The sequence below is a fragment of the Corapipo altera genome, unplaced genomic scaffold (assembly GCF_003945725.1).
Source record: "Corapipo altera isolate COAL_440 unplaced genomic scaffold, ASM394572v1 239, whole genome shotgun sequence".
In the NCBI taxonomy this organism is placed as follows: domain Eukaryota; kingdom Metazoa; phylum Chordata; class Aves; order Passeriformes; family Pipridae; genus Corapipo; species Corapipo altera.
The window spans coordinates 3,697,671-3,716,963 of record NW_020884938.1 but is presented as its reverse complement, the minus strand read 5'-3'; the positions used below and the strand labels follow the sequence as shown (position 1 = coordinate 3,716,963).

Genomic DNA, 19,293 nt, shown 5'->3' with positions numbered 1-19,293 from the left:
TTCACCAACAGAAGTGAAGGACTGATCAAGGGCAAATTCATCAGAGAATTTGGGTTGTTCCAGGTCTAATTCAGTAAGAAAATCCGAGTGTCCAGAAAGCAGCCTTTGAAAATATGTGGGTTGGGTTTCTCTGCAGAAACTCATTGCACAGGATTTTTTTTGTGCAACAGTTGAGGCCAGGCTGACCCTGCTCTCTGTTCCTCTTTTTCTGTCACAGGGGAATGAGGAGAGTATTCGGTGCTGTCTCACTCCCATGTGACAGCATTTCCAAAGGAATGGGGCAATAAACCTGTGGAAGATCTGCCTGACAAAGCTGCCACCTCAAGCAGCTGACCTTTGCCAAGATCCAGGATTTTGTAAGGAGAATCTGTGTTTAGGAATCATTGAGGTCTGTTCACTGCAGGTGAAGCCATATTAGTTAAAGAGCTTCGAAATGTTTCACATTTAGCACAGACACAAAGATGCATTTGCTTATTAGTCAGTAATTTGTACACATTGATGTAAACCAAACTTTTAGGCAGCCTGGCTGAAGTATCCTATCTTGTTGCACAGCTCAGTCCTGGTGCTTTTTGGATAAACGTTGTCATTAATGAATTGTTAAGGCTGAGAGAATTGGGATTGTTCAGCCTGGAGAAGAGAAGGCTTCAGGGTGACCTGTTGTGGCCTTCCAGGACCTGAAGGGAGCCCACAAGGAAGATGGAGAGAGACTATTTCCAGGGACCTGGAGTGACAGGACAAGGGGGAATGGCTTCAAACTGACAGTAGGTTTAGATGGGATATTAGGGAGAAATTCTTCCCTGGGAGGGTGTGGAGGCCCTGGCATAGGTTGCCCAGAGAAGCTGTGGCTGCCCCATCCCTGGAAGCGTTGAAGGCCAGGTTGGATACTCAGAACTTGGACTGTATAAGGCTGGCACTGTTGTCTGGGTCTTAGAAAGATAAATCACTTGTCTGTAGAATTGCCTTGCTAAAGTTAAGGGCTTGACCTGCTTCAGTGGTCTCAGAGCTAGGGGGAGGTTAAGAAGGTTGGGGAGAAGGATGTGCTACTGATAGCGGACACAGAGAATGCAGAATTTACGGCCCACAGGGACACCTGTGGCAGAACTCCCCAGATAAGGAAGAAACCGCTAAAACAAACTCAGAAACTGTGCTGAAATTAGCTCTGACTGGGTAAAAGGTAATTCCAGGAGGGGGAAATCACAACCACCGACTCACAGATCATTGACCCAAGAAACCCACCAACCCAAAAGAAGACGGAGCATGTGGACTAATTGGCACAAGAAGTGAGGGAATCATTTAACCAACAGAAGATAGAATACTAATTAATAAGAGAACTATGCCACTTGTAGCCAAGGAGCAATAATTCCTTTGTTTGATGTATAACTCCTTTGCTAACACGTATGAATGATGAAAAGTTTCAAATGATCCCAGGAACCACCACCGAGAAGCCCAGGGTGAAGAAGGACTACCAGGACACCGCTGGACCTCTGGGTGGTAACTAGTTAAATAAAACCCGTCCTGTGGACTTCAGCACATGGTCTCCTTGGTGCCTTAATTCGGGAAGAATTAGGACAAGAGGACAGGGTCTTAAGCTGTGCCAGGGGAGGTTTAGGTTGGATATTAGGAAGAAATTTTTTACAGAGAGTGATCAGACGTTGGAATGGGCTGCCCAGGGAGGTGGTGGAGTCACCATCCCTGGAGGTTTTTAAAATGAGACTGCATGTGGCATCAGTGCCAGGGTCTGGCAGCCACGGCGGAGTTGGATCAAGGGTTGGACTTGACGATCTCGTAGGTCTTTTCCAACCCGACTGATTCTATGATTCTAAGAGCCGTCTGTCACTAACCGGACCGTGACCCCACTCTGGGGTTATTTAGGCAGTTAATAGAGGGCAAAAGGGCTGTGACAACACAACACTGGCAGCCTCTCAGTGCCAGCGGGAACATCTCTGCCCTCGGCCACGGCCAGCTCCCGCCCGGGGTGACGTCACGGGGCGGGAGCTCAGCTCGGCAGCGTGACGTCACGGGGCGGGGAGGGAGGTGCCTACCGCCGTGACGTCACGGGGCGGAGTGGGCCGGGGCGGTGTCCTTGGGTCTGTCGGGGCAGCGATGGGGGCGCAGCTTAGTGTGGTGAGTGCTGGGGAGCGGCTGCGGCCGGGAGCGGGATGGCATGGCATGGCATGGCATGGCAGGGCAGGGCAGGGCAGGGCAGGGCAGGGCAGGGCATGGCATGGCATGGCAGCGGAGCATAGCGGTCCCTGCGCCCCACGGTGCGGTATGGTCCCCCCTGCTCACCCCCTGCTCCTCCCGCGGGGACACCCGAGGCCTGGCGGTGCCCCAGCGTGTCCGCGCTGCCTCCCGCGGCTCCGGCCCCCGCCGTGGTGGTGGTGCCGGCGGTGGTGGCGTTTGTCCGCCCTCAGCTCCACTAATAATGCGTGCTGTTCTTCAGCGGCCCTGAACCCTCCGGCCGGGCAGCTGCGGCGGTGCGGTTTTCCCTCCGTCGGGATCAGCTGAAAGAGAGGAGGTTTATGTCGGATATTAGGTAGACATTCTTCACTGTGAGGGTGGTGAGGCACTGGAACAGATTGCCCGAGGTTGTGGCTGCCCCATCCGTGGAAGTGTTCAAGGCCAGATTGGACGGGGCTCGGAGCAACCTGGGCTAGTGGAAGGTGTCCCTGCCCATGGCAGCGGGTTGGAACTGGATGAGCTTTAATGACCCTTCTAACCCAGCCCCATTCTGTGATTCCATGATCATTTCTACTGAGTGGTGGGGTCTGCAGCACTGTCATCTCTCCCATGCATCATTCTCCTCTTTCCCCAGACCTTCATCCCTGTTTCTTTTGTCTTATGTACCTGCTCAAACGCTTCTGGGTTTGTGAGAGGGGCAGGACGGAGCTGGATGAAACATGCTCATTTGAGCACGGCTTCTTGTTAGATGCATTGAACGGAGGAGATGAGGCACATGCTGAAGCTGCAGAAGTGAAGAAATCCCTTTATCCTCTTATCATTTTCTAAAACAGATGAGAAGATTGTCTAGCTAAGATCACTTCAGAAACAGGGTTTGAATGAGGAAGTGTGGGGAGGGGCATTGGAGCTGAGGGTAACAGGGTTTTCATGCCAAAGCAGGGTTTGATTTGTGTGTTTGTAGGGCAGGTCGGTGATGGAGTGTCCAGCCTGAAGCTGTGTTTAACTGTGCCCTGCTCACCACGCCCCAGCAGCTGGCAGTCTCCATACTATGGCTTTTCTCTTTGTTATCACACTGAGGTCTGTTTCCATGAATAAAAATTCCTGCTCAATTACTAATTCTGTGTTCTCTGTTAGCAGAGATTTGTGCAGCTGGAAATGATGAGTCACTGGGTCCTCATTTAGTGATTTCCAGGCTTTTTGGTCAAGCTAGTCACTCTCAGCTGCTGAAGACCTGATGCAGCTTCCATGGATGCAGTGCAGTTATCTTCATTAACACCTTGGTCTGCCCCATGCTGCGAGTTTATTGAGCACTTTTAACCCAGAGAATGTTTTTCTTAGCAGGCATAACTTTTCATACTCATTCAGCCTTCAGTTCTTCCCCTTTTTTATCTGCCCACCTGTTGATAGTGTCTGAGTAAGGAACTGAAATTATCTGGATTGATGGGTGTGCTGTTTCTTTCTAGGCCAGATGCCACGAGGCTTTTGCACTAATTGACCATGAATAACAAATTGCCTTCCACGAGGCAAATGCTGTGTTCAGATTGTTTGTGAAAATCAAACTGCATTCTGTTCCAGTACACTCACTGCTTCACAAAGTGATGGTGATGCACATTTGGGGACAGTGTGTTAATCTCATTTATTGAATAGCTGTAGGAGTTTTTGCTTGACAACTGATGACCCGAAAATTATTTGCAAGGGTGGGAGAAAACATTTACCTCTGCACACAGGTGGAGAAAGTGACTTGCAGAGATGACAGTTTGAACTCCACCCTCCTCTTGCCTTCCCAGTCGTGATACTGACATTAATGTTGGAGTTGGGACTGAGCCTGAGGTTTTGAATTCCCATTTTCAACTGCATTTTTGCCAGACAACAGCAGCATTGTTTGCAGTTTTTTTGGTCCATTTTATACAGGCACATTTGTAAATGAAACTATTTTGACACATGAATATTTCATTTGAAACGCTATCTGCCTCAGAGTCAGATTGCTGTTGCCACCAGGTCTCATTCACCTGCTGAATTCTCATTAGGGAGTTTATTTGCTGCCCTGTTGCTTTCTTAGCTCTCCTCACTTCCCCTTTTTTGTGTCAGTAACAAAAGTTCTTCCCGGAGCTGCAACAGTCTAGTGGATCTGTGGGAGTTAAGGAAAACATTCCTATAAACTTCAGCTTCTTCACAAACAAGATGTGTGGAGCTATTTCAGTTTGTTCCAAATGAAAGTGAAAAATGCAGTGTGTGGGTATGGCATGGTGTGTCCTGAAGCTGTACACTGTGTCAATGCATTTTAAACCCCTACAGCAGCATCTTAAGAAGGGGGAAATTATGCTGTCCCTTACACAGTTCTAGTAATAACAACGTAGGAGCGGTTTGGGTTTGTTTTTTGGTTGGTTGGTTTTTTTTAAATAATCTCCTGACCACTGTCACACTTGCAGAAATACTGGTCAGGTCCCTTTAAAACGAAATGAAAGTGAAAGCTAACCAGGCAGGACTGTGAGCTCACTTTTTGTTTTTTGCTGTAGTCATGCTTTCCACCTCTCCTCTGTTAAAGCACTGAATAACAAATTACAGAGTCTGAGAGAATTTTTGTAAGTAGTTGTTCTCTGTGGGTGGAGGAGCACAGAGACGCTGGGAGGCCAGGGAGCCCAAATAACTCACTCAGAGACAGGAGCCCTGGCCCTGGCCAAAGCTTTCAGGGGGACCCATTGCCCAGTGGGCAGCAGAGGCTGTGGAGATGATTCAGGGACTGGAGCATCTCCCTGACCAGGAAAGGCTGAGGGAGCTGGGGCTGTTCAGCATCAAGAAGAAACACTGAGAGGAGACCTCATCCATGTCTGCAGGGAGGGGGCAGAGGATGGACCAGGCTCTGCTCAGGGGTGCCCAGCAATTAGAGGCCTCGGGCAGGAAGTTCCACTTGTACATGAGGAAGAACTTCTTTGCTGTGCAGTGACCAAGCACTGAACAGATTGCCCAGAGAAGGTGTGGAGTCTCCCTCACTGGGGATATTCCAGAGCTGTCTGGACACAGTCCTGTGCCATGTGCTCTGGGATGACCCTGCTGGAGCAGGGACCAGATATCCCACTATGGTCCCTTCTAGCCTAATCTGCACGTGCCAGTGGGAGGCTGGGGGACATGGGATGCAGGGGGTGAGCCTCTGGGACATTTAGGGGAGGAGTAGCTGGGAATCCTGGTCAGCTGCAAGTGCCTCAGCACTGAACACCAGGTATTCATAAAGCAAATTTCTGTGTTGCACTTGCTGGTATTTGTCTGCTGTTGTTTGGTATTTTTTAATGATACTTCCTCTTCATGCTCATATTAGTACAAAGAAACACTTTAATTTTTTTTGGTGGCTGGATTGTCCTGTCATGCTACCACAGACCTTCTCACTAAAATGACATGCTCTCATTGTGCCCAAGTCTAACACTCTTTCTGTGTTGCTGCAGTTGCGTCAGGTTGTGACATACCCAATATGGCTCATCTACACCACCATCATGAGGATTTTCAGGAATCCCCATCCTGCCATCACTCTGAAGGATCCTGAAGTGAAGTACGCATTGAGGCTGATTGATAAGGAGGTAAGTGCATGTGGAGTGCTGAGCATGACCTCTCCATGGACACTGTGAAATGCTCAGAGCTTCTGAAATCTTGGGTAATGTCACAGCAGGGTGAACACAACTATATTGATACTGATTCTTGGTACTAGATTGTTGTGTTTTAATCTGTTACAGGAAGAAAAGTGTTTACATCATTGAAAGATGTTTAAATCATACAGTCCTTGACAGCACCTGAGCTGTCTCAGCTTCTCTTTGTTAGAAGTACCTTTTAGTACAGAATGAAATCTCTGCTCAACCAGGATTTCAGAGGAAAGTCATGACCCTTTCAGGGATGGATCTTGCCATCAGAAGTTGTTAACTCAGCTTGTGGGAAGGGGACCAAAGCCACCAAAGGTGAACAGTCCAGGTTCCCCTTGGATAAACCTGGGGATAGAAATCCTGGGGTTTCAGGTGTAAAGTCACACTTGAGGATCTTTTTAGTGTTGACTTTTTAAGTCAATGAACTAGTCAGAAATTTTTCAGAAGACTTTTGATAAAAAGAACTTTGGACTGGAACAGAGCTTTTGAGGTGTAGGCAGTGCACTGATAGATTGACTTTCACTTGTTCTGCCTGTCAAGGAAAACAGTCATTGCCATTCCAAATCCTGGTTTCGTGGGAACTGAAAGCTTCCCTGTGGCTTGGGCTGGGCTGCATTGCTGAGTTTATATCCCATGTGTACTTATGGAATTTATTTCCCATGTGTACTGCAGCCACTCTATTATTATATACTCTCTGCTTTCTTGTGAGATGGGAGCACATGGCTGCAGGTACAGCTTGACCTGCAGGAGGGGTGGGAAGCTGAGGCACTGCACTGGCTTCTGACAGTCCAACCACTTGCATGTTTCTGCTGGACTAGTTTGGAACAGAAGAGAATTCACAGTTTTTTTGCTAAATAGTGATTATTTTTTTTTCACACTGTTGTTATTTTTGTATGCTTTTCATTGATATTAGGGTAGAGGAAAAGCTCATATATAACCAGGTCAAAGGACACTGACCTGTTGGAGCAAGTCCAGAGGAGGGACACCAGGATGATCAGAGGGATGGAGCAGCTCTGCTGTGAGGAAAGGCTAAAAGAGTTGGGATTGTTCAGCCTGTGAAAGAGAAGGCTTTGGGGTGACCTAATTGTGGCCTTTCAGTACCTGAAGGGAGCCCACAAGGAAGATGGAGAGAGACTATTTCTAAGGGCCTGGAGTGACAGGACAAGGGGGAATGGCTTCAGCTGACAGAGAGTAGGTTTTAATTGGATATTGGAAAGAAATTCTTCCCTGGGAGGGTGGTGAGGCCCTGGCACAGGTTGCCTAGAGAAGCTGTGGCTTCAACACATCCCTGGAAGTGCTGAAGGCCAAGTTGGCTCTGAGCAACCTGGGCTAGTGGAAGGTGCCCCTGGGTTGAACCTGGATGATCTTTAAGGTCCCTTCCAACCCAAACCATTCTGTGATCCTATGAATGTGCCCAAATTGAGTATTCCATACCTCCCATCTTTTGAATGGAGAAATAGGGGTCCCAAGGCTGCTTCCTAGTGTTTAACACAAGAAAAATATGTCATAATATAGTTAGGTGCGCTAATTTAGTTTATGCCTTAAAAACCCAGCAACTTCAGTCTGGTTGGTTGGTTTTTTATAATGGTGAGCATCATTCATTGGTTGCCTTTCAGTGGCTTCAGCAATGCACCAGCCTGCAAAAACTGCCCTCCAGCTTTGCATTTGCAACTTTAGACAGGAGTGCCTGGCCAAGGGCTTACAGGAGTTTAGGGCAATGCCAAGGGATGGCACTGGGGAACGCAGCCAAAGTGATCCCATCCTGGAAATGGCTCCTGCATCCTGATTCAAGGCTGTCTGTAACGCAGCCTTGACTCCCAACTTGCAGAATGGCTGGCTCAGTGTCTTGCCTGTGTGAGAGAGCAGAGGCACAACCTTGCTGATCTCGGTATTAGGAATGTCTGGAGACTCTTGGTGTTTCTCACAGTTGCCTCTTGCGATGCACCAAAATACTTGTGTTCAGTCACCTTCAGCTGAGCCATCCCGACTTTAACTGATGATGATTAAATGGGAATTCAGAACTTGCTGCTTTCTGTATGAGGGTAAAGACAGCATAATAAAAATACAGGAGTATTGGCAAAATCCAGCTTTGAAGTGGTGAAGCTGGTGCTGAAATTTCCACTCAGGAACAGCAGAAGTCAGTGTGAAAGCAGCAGTGTTAACGCCACAGAAGTTGTCTTTCTAGAGGAATTTCTAATGGCAGTTACTGCTCCTGAGTAGACGTAAGTACAGAGAAGCCCTTTTTTGACTGCCAATTAGTTCCATTTTCCTTCAGGATTTACCTTAAAATGAGTTGTGAAGAAAATTTCATCAGTGTGAGCAGAGTAAGGGAAGATGAGGTAAACTGTGATGAGGAAGGAATCTGTCTCCATTGGTTATTTTAAAAACAAATAAATAAACAAATAAGGATTACAATATTTTATGGAATGTTCATGAAACTTCCTCTAGTCCCATAGGGCTTTTAAAAAAGGAAGTCACTGGATGAGGCATTAAGCTGTGTGCTGTGTCTTTCTGTCTTTCTTTGCTGTGTTTTCCATTCCCATGAATAGGACCTGATTTTTAAAATATAAAACTTACATAGCTTAAGAAATAACATTTTATTTACTTATTGCCAAAATTTTGTTCAAGGTATGACTTTCCTGGTAAAAGATTAGAATAATTGTCCCAGCTGGACTGCATATATTGTCATAATTTTCTAATAGAGTTTATATCTAAATATAGTGCTCTTTTCAATTTTATTTACAGGTTAGTTCAGTTTTACAGGGAAAATATTTTTAAGGCTCTTACCATAGCAAGGTTGCTACTTCCTAATCTTGACAGCCACTGGTTTCTTCTGAAATCATCTGCATTGAAATAGTTACTTCATCTGATTTTGAGAGATCAAAATCAAAATATTTTGGCCTTGAACTACTGCATATTTAAACTTTAAATGAGAATTGAACAACTAATTAAATTTTATCTTGTGGCCTTCTCACAGAAGGCAGTGTAAATGTTCATAATATTTAGAGAAAGTTATTTATTCTTAATCTGTGTATGAGGGTCATTAACTTTTGGTATTCACATTTTAAATATACAGCAGAACAGTACTTATTTCTATTTTTAATTCTGTATTACTTCTCAAATATTTTGAGAGAAGTTTTCAGGGAGTTGAAGGAAAAGTTGACCTCAGAGTTCATATTTGTGCAAAAATTTCAGTTGGGGTGCTGCTCTCCCCCAGATACTTAATCCTGCAGAAGGCCAACACAAACCAGTGTGTTGATTTTACAAGTGAAATCACAGACTTTAAATCCCAACAACACAGCTTTTTGTTCTTTTCATTTTCCCCTTTCAGGAAGTTAGTCACGACACAAGAAGATTCCGATTTGCTCTCCCTTCCATGGAGCATGTCCTGGGTCTCCCTTTAGGTACGTTCCTTAGAAAGAATCCATGTGTTGGTAATTATCCTACCGTAGATTTTATGGGGATTTTTTTTTTCCCTATGTTTTGAGCTGTTGAATTTTCAATACCATCCCTGTGGCTTGAGCTGGTATTTGGAGCTTTGCAAGATTATCCTCACATTGTGTGTAATCTGCAGGGTCTGCAATCTGGTGTTCTTACATCAGAGAGCGTACATCCAGCTTGTTTCCTTGAAGGGAACACAAACAAACACTGGTCTTTACTTGTATTTTTCCAGTCTCAGCTGGAAATTTTCCTGTGGTGCTTGATCCCTTTCCATGCCCTGGGGCACCACTCTGAGCTACTTCTCCTCTAACACACGTGGTTCACCAGATGATCTCCTCCTCACTTCTGAATTTGCAGCCAGTCTCATGGAATTTCTCAATCCCTGTGGGGCAGCTGCTTCCATAGGCCTTACCTTCCATAATATCTTAGTGCCATTGTATACAAGCTACTGCTTGTATAAAAAGCATTTAATTGTGGCTTGTGTTTAATAGTGAATTCTGCTTTAACAAGCTGTTGAAATGATCAGGTTGAAAAGCTCAGGTGCTTTGTGGTTGTTGTCAGCACCTTTCCAGCATTCCAGCCCACGGGGCGAAGTTCCCTCTTGTCTAGGGTGTTATTAATCTCTTGATCCCTTTAAGAAGCCAGGAGCCTTTTTCCCTCCCTTGCCCATAAGGAACATTGAGGAGTGTTTTGCTGGGTGAGATTTGGGAAGTAGAGAGAGCTGGAAGCCGGTGAGGGTGGAAAAGCAGGAAGGAGCAGCAGAGCTGCAGCTGTGGGACAGGTACTAGTGTGTGTGCTCTGCATGGTTAGTCCAGCACCAGCAGTAGTTCCCACCAGCTGGAGCGCTGTAGGAAAACACACTGGAAAATTCATCCCGAGGGAGAGGGGATTGTGTGCGTGTGGCCCCACGAGTAGGCTGCCAATGTCCTATCAGGGCAGGGAAAAGCTCTAACCAGTAAGAGCCTAAGGCATGTTTTCTCTCTGGGAGGAGCCCCTTTTCTGAGTTTGTACCAATTCTTGTGGGATATGCCCCAAGTGCAGTCCAGGCTGACAGTCTGCAGTGGTCACCACAGCTCTGTTCTGGGAGGAGGGGGTAGTGGGGCCACTCCTTCCCTGGAGGAGGAACAGGTCTTCCCTGTGCTGCCAGATGTGTGGAGGCTTTGCTGAGGGAGTTATAGGAACCACCCTTACGCTCTGTGTGTACAGCTTCAGGTGAGTTGTGGTTGCTCATTTCCCAGGTCACCAGGTAGCACATCTTCATCCACCCACTGCTTTGCCTGCACTTTGTGATCCTCCTAAAATAAGGAATTAACCTTGCCTGAATGGTCAGCTGCTTCTGAAGCTGATGGAATATGGTTATTATGATATTTCACAGAGTAGCTCATGGTAAAATCCCCTCTTTGTGTTCCCATAACAGGCAGGGGAGATAGTTTGTTCTGTTGACCTAGCTGTGATAAAATAACAAAAAACAAATCCCTCCCTGCCTTCCCCTCAGTTATTCTTCACTTGGATCTCTTCAGAATGTTGGAATTTTATAAGAATACCTTTCTTAGATGTTAATTTATATTTTTTTTTCAGAAAAAAATGTTGACATTGAGAAAAGAAACTATTGTAGAGAGTTCAGAAAATGTGTGACAGGTGGAAATGTGATCACTGCATTCACATGTTAAACTGGAGGAGTAGCAGGGTTAGAAAAGGGCTTTGTGTCTGGGCAGCCTTAGCAAAGAGACCTCCTGGAAGATTTGGGGGATCTGTGGTCAAAATAAGAACACTTATAAACTCAATGTAACTAACAGATTAATAAAGAGGTGTGAACAGCACTGGACAGGTTTCCCCTCCTGTGGCCTTTTTACTTGTCTGTACAGGAGAGGCAAATCACATCTTCTGCAAGATCTCACGTGCATTTAGGGCTGTGGTAAATGTAAGTACATGAAGGTGTCAGAAGAGATGTGACTGACACATAAAATTGGCAGCAGAGTTGTCTGCCCTTGCAAGTAAAATCTGTGCATGGTTAACAACACTGGCAAGGTGTTACAGAGTCAGGAAAGTGAGAGAGGAAGAAGTGATGCCCCAAAATAAGGTAGTTAGGAAAACTCTGAGGCTGCATTTGAAGTCCATGTACAGTGAACATCCATAGAATAAAAATCTTTTGAAAGAAAATGGCTTGCTTCATTTCCCTGCATGCAGGGCAGCACATCTACCTGTCTGCACGGATCGATGGAGCTCTGGTTGTCAGACCTTACACTCCAGTCTCCAGTGATGATGACAGGGGCTTTGTGGATCTTGTTGTCAAGGTGAGAATGTCATGCTGTTACCTACAACCCACCAGGCATTTTGCAGACACCTCTCTAGTGTTTCCCGAGATGCTGCATCATTTCCTGTACTCCCATACTGCAGTTTTCCACAATCTGGGGAGACCTGCAGATGTTCATACACTTTTTAATCCTTCTGAAATAAGAAATTAACCTTGCCTGGATGGTCAGCTGCTTCTGAAGCTGATGTAATATGGACATTATGATCACTGAGAACAGTGATCATGATTGTTACTGATCCAAGCAGTGTGAATGACTGATTTAATTGGTAAGAATGTGATTTTTAAGTCTTAGGATAATATCCTTTTGTTTTGTCTCCTGGTAGCTAGATTACCTAGCTAGGCTACCTGTCATTTAAAGCTGACAGGAATTTAAAATATTAATATCTGCACTGGACTCGCTCTCAGAATTTTACTTTTTGAAATTCCTGGTGTGGGCTTTTTTCTTTATTTTTGCTACCCCTTTTGAACTTGGGTGTAAATCATGCTGATTATTATTGAAACTTTTTGTGTTACAGAAATACAACGGAGAAATTGCCAGTCTGTGTCCAAAAACTGGGGCAAGAGTGGCATTTTAATCTTCTTTTTGTCAGTCAGATCTGCACTGATATTTCTTTAGGGAGTAATTATGTTCTTTGCATGAGGACTATGTGTATAAATATTACCTAAATATATTATTATTCCTGTAAACCTAAATATTTGAAGGGCAAATGCTCATCTTTGAGCTGTGAGATCAATTCCTTCATTGTTGTTTTTAACAGATCTACTTCAGAGGTGTCCACCCAAAGTTTCCTGATGGGGGGAAGATGTCTCAGTACTTGGACAGCCTGAAAATAGGGGACACCATTGACTTCAGAGGACCAAGTGGCCTACTTGTCTACAAAGGAAAAGGCAAGGCTGGTTTGAAAGATATAACTTATTCAGAGTAAATAATACAGGAAAAATGACTTATTACTATAGAAGTGCTTGTTATTGATATTGTTCTCAAACAAGGGAATTTTCTCCCTGTTGTCATGGCCATAGTTTATACACTGATAAAAACACTTGGCATGTGCACTGCCCAGTGGTAATTTCCCAAGAGCAAATGAACTTTAGGAGCAGGCAGGACTTTTGTGTCAATATAAAATAACTCACTTTGGCACAGTGCAGTGTGTCACAAAAACCTTCTGGCAGTTTTGTGAGCAGCAGAACTCCCAACACATGATTTTCCAGAGCTTTGTATGTAGTATTCATGCTATCCTGGATGAAGAGGGGTATGAATACAACAAATACAACATTCTGGGGAGTTTCAAGCTTTCTGTCAGATCTGGCTGAAACTGCCAAATCAGCTCAAAAAGAGAAAAATGTAGAAAAAAATACACAATATCTACAAAATATACACCCTGCATATTTCAGGTTGCCCCTTAAAATAATCTGCACAGGGTAAATAAACTCTCTGAGCAGATTAATTTCTTTCTGTAGAACTTTTTCCAGAATCTGGGCTTCTGAATATCACTGGGGGTATGGGATATGAGCAAACAGAAGTACAGATAGTGATGTCTTGATGTCAGGAGTAAGTAATAACCCATGTCAGTGTTACTGTCACATGTCTTACAACCTCTCATCATCTTGCAGGATTTGTTTTCATTTGTGACATCTTCACCTTTGCTGTTTGATGGGAGGGAAAGGTGACAGGGCTGAAACAAAGGCAGTTAGGGATTGGAAAGGGATAACAGGCAGTGTTTACTGCTTTCCTCAATGTTTTGCATCTCTTTCTCTCTTCAGGCAAGTTTGATATTCGGCCAGAAAAGAAAGCTGACCCAGTTACTAAGACAGTGAAATATGTGGGGATGATTGCAGGTGGGACTGGTATGTATCTAAAAGGATTCATCCCTGGTTTCTAAGAGCTGGGAGATACATTTTCTCTCACTTATCCTTTCTTTTGCTCCTTCACTCTCTCACATCACTGACATGCCTTTCTCTCCCAGGGATAACCCCAATGCTGCAGATCATTAAAGCAATCATGAAAGACAAAGATGACCCCACCATTTGTCAGCTGCTGTTTGCTAATCAGGTAATTCTCTCCTTTTTTTATGTCTGTGAAGTTTTACTTAACTATCAGAACTTCACTCAGCAAATGAAATCCTTTCTGAGGAAGCCTGGTACAGAAATACAAACCCTGAGGGGAGAAGTGAACTGAGATGTTGAAAACTTACCATATAAAAGCACTACAAACAATTAGGATTTTAGCATTGCTACAGAAATGCCACTTTCCTCCCAGCTAATGCTTGTTTTCCTGTGACTCATTGTTCTGCTTCTAATCCAGTTCTTGAGCGTTTTAAAACTCTGCATTCCTTTGGGCAAGTTGTTTAACGTTTTGGGCAGACTTTCAGAGCTGTCTTTGCTAGTGGAAACGTGACAGAGATGGATATTTGTCTCCTTCAGCAACTTTGACTCCCCAGCTTTGTAGCAGGATTTGCATGTGGGGTCTGCCTCTTTGAGGACACCTTAGGTGAGGCTTTGAATATCTCCATCTAATAAGTATTTGTTTCTGGATTATGAGTCATTATTTGTGGGGAGCCTCACTTCCTGCCTGTGTTTTTTTAGCTTCTTTAGGCTCTTCTCTATTATTCCTCTCTCCTCTCACATCCAGTGTGTCCTCATTTCATTTGTACCATATCTAAGCACACAAGACAGATGGAGAGACTATTTCCAAGGGCCTGGAGTGACAGGATAAGGGGGGAATGGCTTCAAACTGACAGAGAGTAGGCTTAGAGTGGATATTAGGAAGAAATTCTTCCCTGGGAGGGTGGTGAGGCCCTGGCACAGGTTGCCCAGAGCAGCTGTGGCTGCCCCATCCCTGGAAGTGTTGAAGGCCAGGTTGGATGGGGCTCTGAGCAACCTGGGCTTGTGGAAAGTGTCCCTGCCCTTGGAAGGGGGATTTGAATGAGATGATCTTTAAGGTCCTTCCCAACCCAAGGCCATTCTAATATTCTGTGATTCTGTGATAGCTGAGTTACAACCTGAGATTTTTCTGCCCACAAGCTATTATCCAAGTGCCAAGATTCCCTTTCCTGAGGAACCCTGCCAGTTCCCTCTGCTACTGGCTGGAGCAGCTGGTCTCTGCCAAGCCTTATGAGTTGTCATGAAGTGCAGTGGTGTCAGGGCAGGAGGGCCAGGGTTTGCTGTGAGTAATTCAGGATGACTAACACAGGGCTGGAGCTGCTTTAGTTACACAGAAAACTCAGTGCTGCTTGGAGGGAGGGCTGGAGGAACAATTCCCTGTGTGTGAGCAACAGGCTGGGTAAACATCAAGGCTTTCTAGTCCTTGTGCCAGTAACTGCACAAATAGAAGGCAGTTATAAAAATATTTAAATATTTAAAATATTTTAACATATTTAAAACAATGTACATGGGCTCCTGCTGTGCTGGTTGTCACTCTTTGAATTGGTCAGACCCAGTAATAGCTTTTCTGGACCTGCAGCTGTAGGTGCTCCAGGAATAGGCACCTTCGTGGGAATAGCCGCTGGCACATTGCTCCTCACCCTCCCGGTTACAGACATAGCAGTGACCTCAGTGGCAGATTACTGAGGCTGCAGAGGATGGCACCACTTTTAGTCTATACCCTTTCCCTTCCTGCTCAGACTGCAGCTGTTCCTACAGAAATAAGGCTTTCTTCTGGCCTTCAATGATGTTGCATCAGGGAGGAGCAAACTTGATACTCTGGGTAGCATTTGTTCTTCCAACCAGAACTTGATACCCTTTTGGTTATTTGTTCCACATCCTTTTTAAAAACCAAGCAGTCTCCATATGGCAGTGCTGATGATGCTTGAATTGGCAAAGGTGAAAGGGAGGTATTTCTGTGCATTCATGATTAGTTTTTTGATTAAAGTTGCTTTTGTAATAGTGCTAAAAAGGGCTTTATTCTTCTGATTCCCTGATTAGGTGGTGGTTCTGTGTTTGGATCCAAGTTCTGCTTTGTTTCATTTTTAGAGGGAAGGCATGGGATGGTCAGGATTTGGGAAAGTTATTATGACCCTTTTTATTAGCTCTGCCACAGGATAGGCTTGTAAATAACTTGTGTTTGCTCTCTTCAACCTGTAAAACAGAGTTGAATCATCTGTTCCATCTCTCAGGACTTGTAGAGTAGCTGCTGCTCTGTGATCATGTGAGGGCTGTGCACTCAGATGCAGTGTGTGATCATTGTTTTCCTCATCCTGCAGACTGAGAAGGATATCCTGCTGCGTTCTGAGCTGGAGGAGATCCAGGCTCAGAATCCCAGTCGCTTTAAGTGCTGGTACACGGTGGACAAAGCACCCGAAAGTAAGAGCTAAACTGCCACTTCATGTAACTTCTGAGTATTAATGCACGTTTCACAGGAGACATGCATGTCACTGTGTATTCCTGAGTTTAATGATCGATTGCTTGCCTAATGAATGTCAGGATGCACCCTGTAGCATCATTCCTCACACAGGGATGCACTGAGGTTCAGTTAGTGTCCTCCTGGAATTTCTGATCACTGTTTCTTTTCTTTGATATGTGGGAATTTTGACCTTAGACCCCCCTGAAGACTGTTCTGCAGACTTTCACTCTCATATGTGAAACCAGACCAAAACCAGGAGAAGAAACTGTCAGTCTTACTGTGCCCAAAGGTTTGGGTCAGAATCTTTTTGACATCCAGGACTGGGAATGTGATGGTTAAACCCATGACCTCACTATATTATATCCCAGTATAACTGATTATCACTGTGAGCATTTTCCAACCAGGAACAACTTTATCAGCTGGATTTCTCCTTTCTAAAGTGACCTGTGTCTGTCTTTTCCTCTTTTTCCCCCTTTCCCCACTTTCATTTTTTTTTTAACAGGCTGGGAATACAGCCAAGGATTTGTGAACCAAGAGATGATCAGAGACCACCTACCCCCACCTCAAAACGATGTTCTGATCCTCATGTGTGGACCCCCTCCAATGATCCAGTATGCCTGCATTCCCAACCTGGACAAACTGGGCTACTCCAAGGACATGAGGTTCTCCTTCTAAAGACAACTGGTAATTCAGAGATCTTATGGAGAAGGGAAGGAAAAAACCATTTAACAAGGAACAGGACAAAGTTACAGAGGGGGCTGATGCACAGTGCTGGGAAGCTACATTTACCTTAAAAATGCTGCTTATTTTCTGACTCTCTGGCAAGTAAGACACACAAGCTCAGCTGTACTAAAGCTGTGCCTGGACAGGTAGTGGTGCCTCGTGCTCTGTGTGCTCCATCTCCAGGGAACAGAGTAGTGCAGCTGCTCAGGGTGGCACACACTCATTTATGCTTTTTCTTAGCTCTGTAATCAGGCAGCAGTAATATCCTACTCCCTAACACTGTGCACACCTAGGATTTTATTTGGTATGAACTATGGAAGTAATAGAATGTGGTGGATTATTCACGTTGCTTATGCCAAATTGTAATCCTTGAGGAGCTTGTACAGTATGAGGGCCAGGAGTGTTTGCCTTGTATCCATGGTCTTTGCATCATCAGTTTAAAGATGCTTGTTGAGTTGAAGGATGCCAATTAACTATTTATGACTGAAGCTGTTCCAGCTGCCTTGTTAATCAAGACAGAGAGGCAGGCAGTGATACAAAATGGGTTTCCTTTGTATTTTGGAACAACCTCTCTTAAATGCAAACACTTTCCCAGTTCTCATCCCTGGGCACTAAAAGAAACTAAAGAAGGCAGGAGGCTTTGGGCACTGTTCCACAAATCCCTGGAATCTGTTTGCTTGTAAGTGTGTGGAATACTGAAAAAAAATACTAACTTTTGTATTTACTTTTAAATAGCGGGTGATGGCACAGGGGTAACAAAAACAGTTGTTCTGTGTGTGAAAAAAATGCTGAGTGAAAACTGGGTGGGATTTTTTTTTGTTCATTGTTTCCCAGAGATGGATTTGGACTTAAGGAAGCTCAGGTTTCATTGCCAGGGTGGGTTTTGGCAGGTAGCCCAGCTCTGGGTGTGGAATGCATCCCATGTTGCTCAGGCAAAGCTCCCGAGGGTTTTGCTTGGTAAGGATGCCCAGGAACAGCCTTAAGTCACCAAACTGACAGCAAATTCATATGTCTCACTGAATCTAAAGCTGTTCCTTGGGAGCTGTTTACTATAGCTCTAGCTTTTATTTTTTAATACACTTTTTTACAGAAAAAAAAAGGAAAATTTAAGGCACTTTGTGTGCCGGACCTTCTGCTCCTGAACAGCAGAGATGCTGCTGAGGTTAGAGCTGCCCTGCAGGCAGTCTAGGAAACTAAAAATCTTGTTTCTGATGCTGACATCAGAGTGACTGAAAGGGGGTTTAGTCATGTCTGAAGTACTGTGGGGTGCTAGGTCACAGTGTCAGTGTATAATACCAATTTTTAAAGATTCAGTAGGAATTTGAGGTTATAGCTTACTGTGTTTTCCTTTGTGCCTGTACAACAGATGGGTACCGTGTATTTAAAAGGTTCATTTTTCATCAAGAATTAAAAGAAGAAGATACAGTTAATTTAAGGAACCTCAACTAGATAATGCTGTTATTAGTTTTATTAATTCAGTGTTTGCCTCAAGTCTTCAATTTTTGACTTGTGCTTCTGAAACTTGTTCTTTAATACAATGCTCCAAAGTTGAAATACTACTTAAGTTTTAAGTTTCAGTCCCTTTTATGGAAGGCAAAAAGCAGAAATAGAAGCTGCTGGTTTGTATCACTGTGGGATATGCACAGATTTTTTTTTCATGTTCTCTTATTAAAAGAACCAAACCAGAACCCTCGAGCTGATGATGCATCAACTATTTTGTATTACTTACTCTGTTCATTCAACTACTGGCTTTTTTTCATGTCTGTGTAAGAAATAAAGTATCTTGCAGGTGAATCACCTGTGTGTGAGCACATCATCTTCAACCTTGTAAGAGACAAACTGTCAAATACTATAAAATGAAGGTTCAAAAGAGAAAAAAAAAGATTTGTTTACTCAAGTGTTAATCTTCTTGTTTCAGCTTGGTCAAAAACTGCTGTATTTAGATACCGAATCAAGGAGTGATCTGTCTCCGCTTTCCTCCCTATCACTCCAACCTCCTCTTTTTACCTTTATTTTGTACATTGTCCTTGTCAACATAAGGCTCTTTTAATAAATAAAAAGAGGGATTTTATATGATCTAATGAACCAAAACTGTGTCATAGTCCCTTTTGCTTGAGGGCCCTGTACTAAAGCCTTTAAACAAGTCAAGGACAGAAGTTGGTTTTGCGTATTACTTTATTTTTATTATTTTCTTTGAGCCAATTTAGTAATTAGGAGTATTCCTCCAGTTTTTTGGCAGGGGCTGCAGCAAAGTCCTGCAAGTGTGATTAACTTCTACCCAGATCATCTCTTGTAGTTAAGGCTGTTAAGCTGAGCCAACCATAGAAACAAAAGTCCTTGCAGCAGTGAAAGTAACCAAGCAACCCAACCCCTTCACTTGGCTTTTCCTGATGTTATTTATTACAGAAATTCCCGTGGGCTTTCACTGGCTGGGGGCTGCACCTTACCTGGTCTATCAGCATGTGCAGTTGCAGGAGCCAGGGGATGGCTATGAGTCACCTGAGCTGAGGCTCCAGCTTGGCTGAATGGTCAGATTTACAGGGTTAAATGCTCTGTGGTGCATCTTCACCATTCTTTGCCTGTTTGCCTTGTGGGTTTAAGCTCAGGCACCTGGGTCTGGGAATTGGCCAGGGCTCTGGACCAGCTGAGTATGGCACAGCCACCCCAGC

The 19,293-nt window shown here is 44.4% G+C and overlaps 1 protein-coding gene across 1 annotated transcript; it reads left to right on the top strand.

Moving 5' to 3' along the window:
* The first annotated feature begins 2,022 nt into the window (after positions 1-2,022).
* On the top strand, positions 2,023-18,715 carry LOC113955425 (NADH-cytochrome b5 reductase 3). Its single transcript, XM_027660905.1, has 9 exons — positions 2,023-2,124; positions 5,619-5,750; positions 9,139-9,211; positions 11,436-11,542; positions 12,321-12,450; positions 13,324-13,407; positions 13,527-13,612; positions 15,762-15,861; positions 16,404-18,715. Exons 1-9 carry the CDS (start codon positions 2,104-2,106, stop codon positions 16,574-16,576), a joined length of 906 nt encoding a protein of 301 aa, XP_027516706.1. The 5' UTR covers positions 2,023-2,103; the 3' UTR covers positions 16,577-18,715.
* Positions 18,716-19,293: the final 578 nt, after the last annotated feature.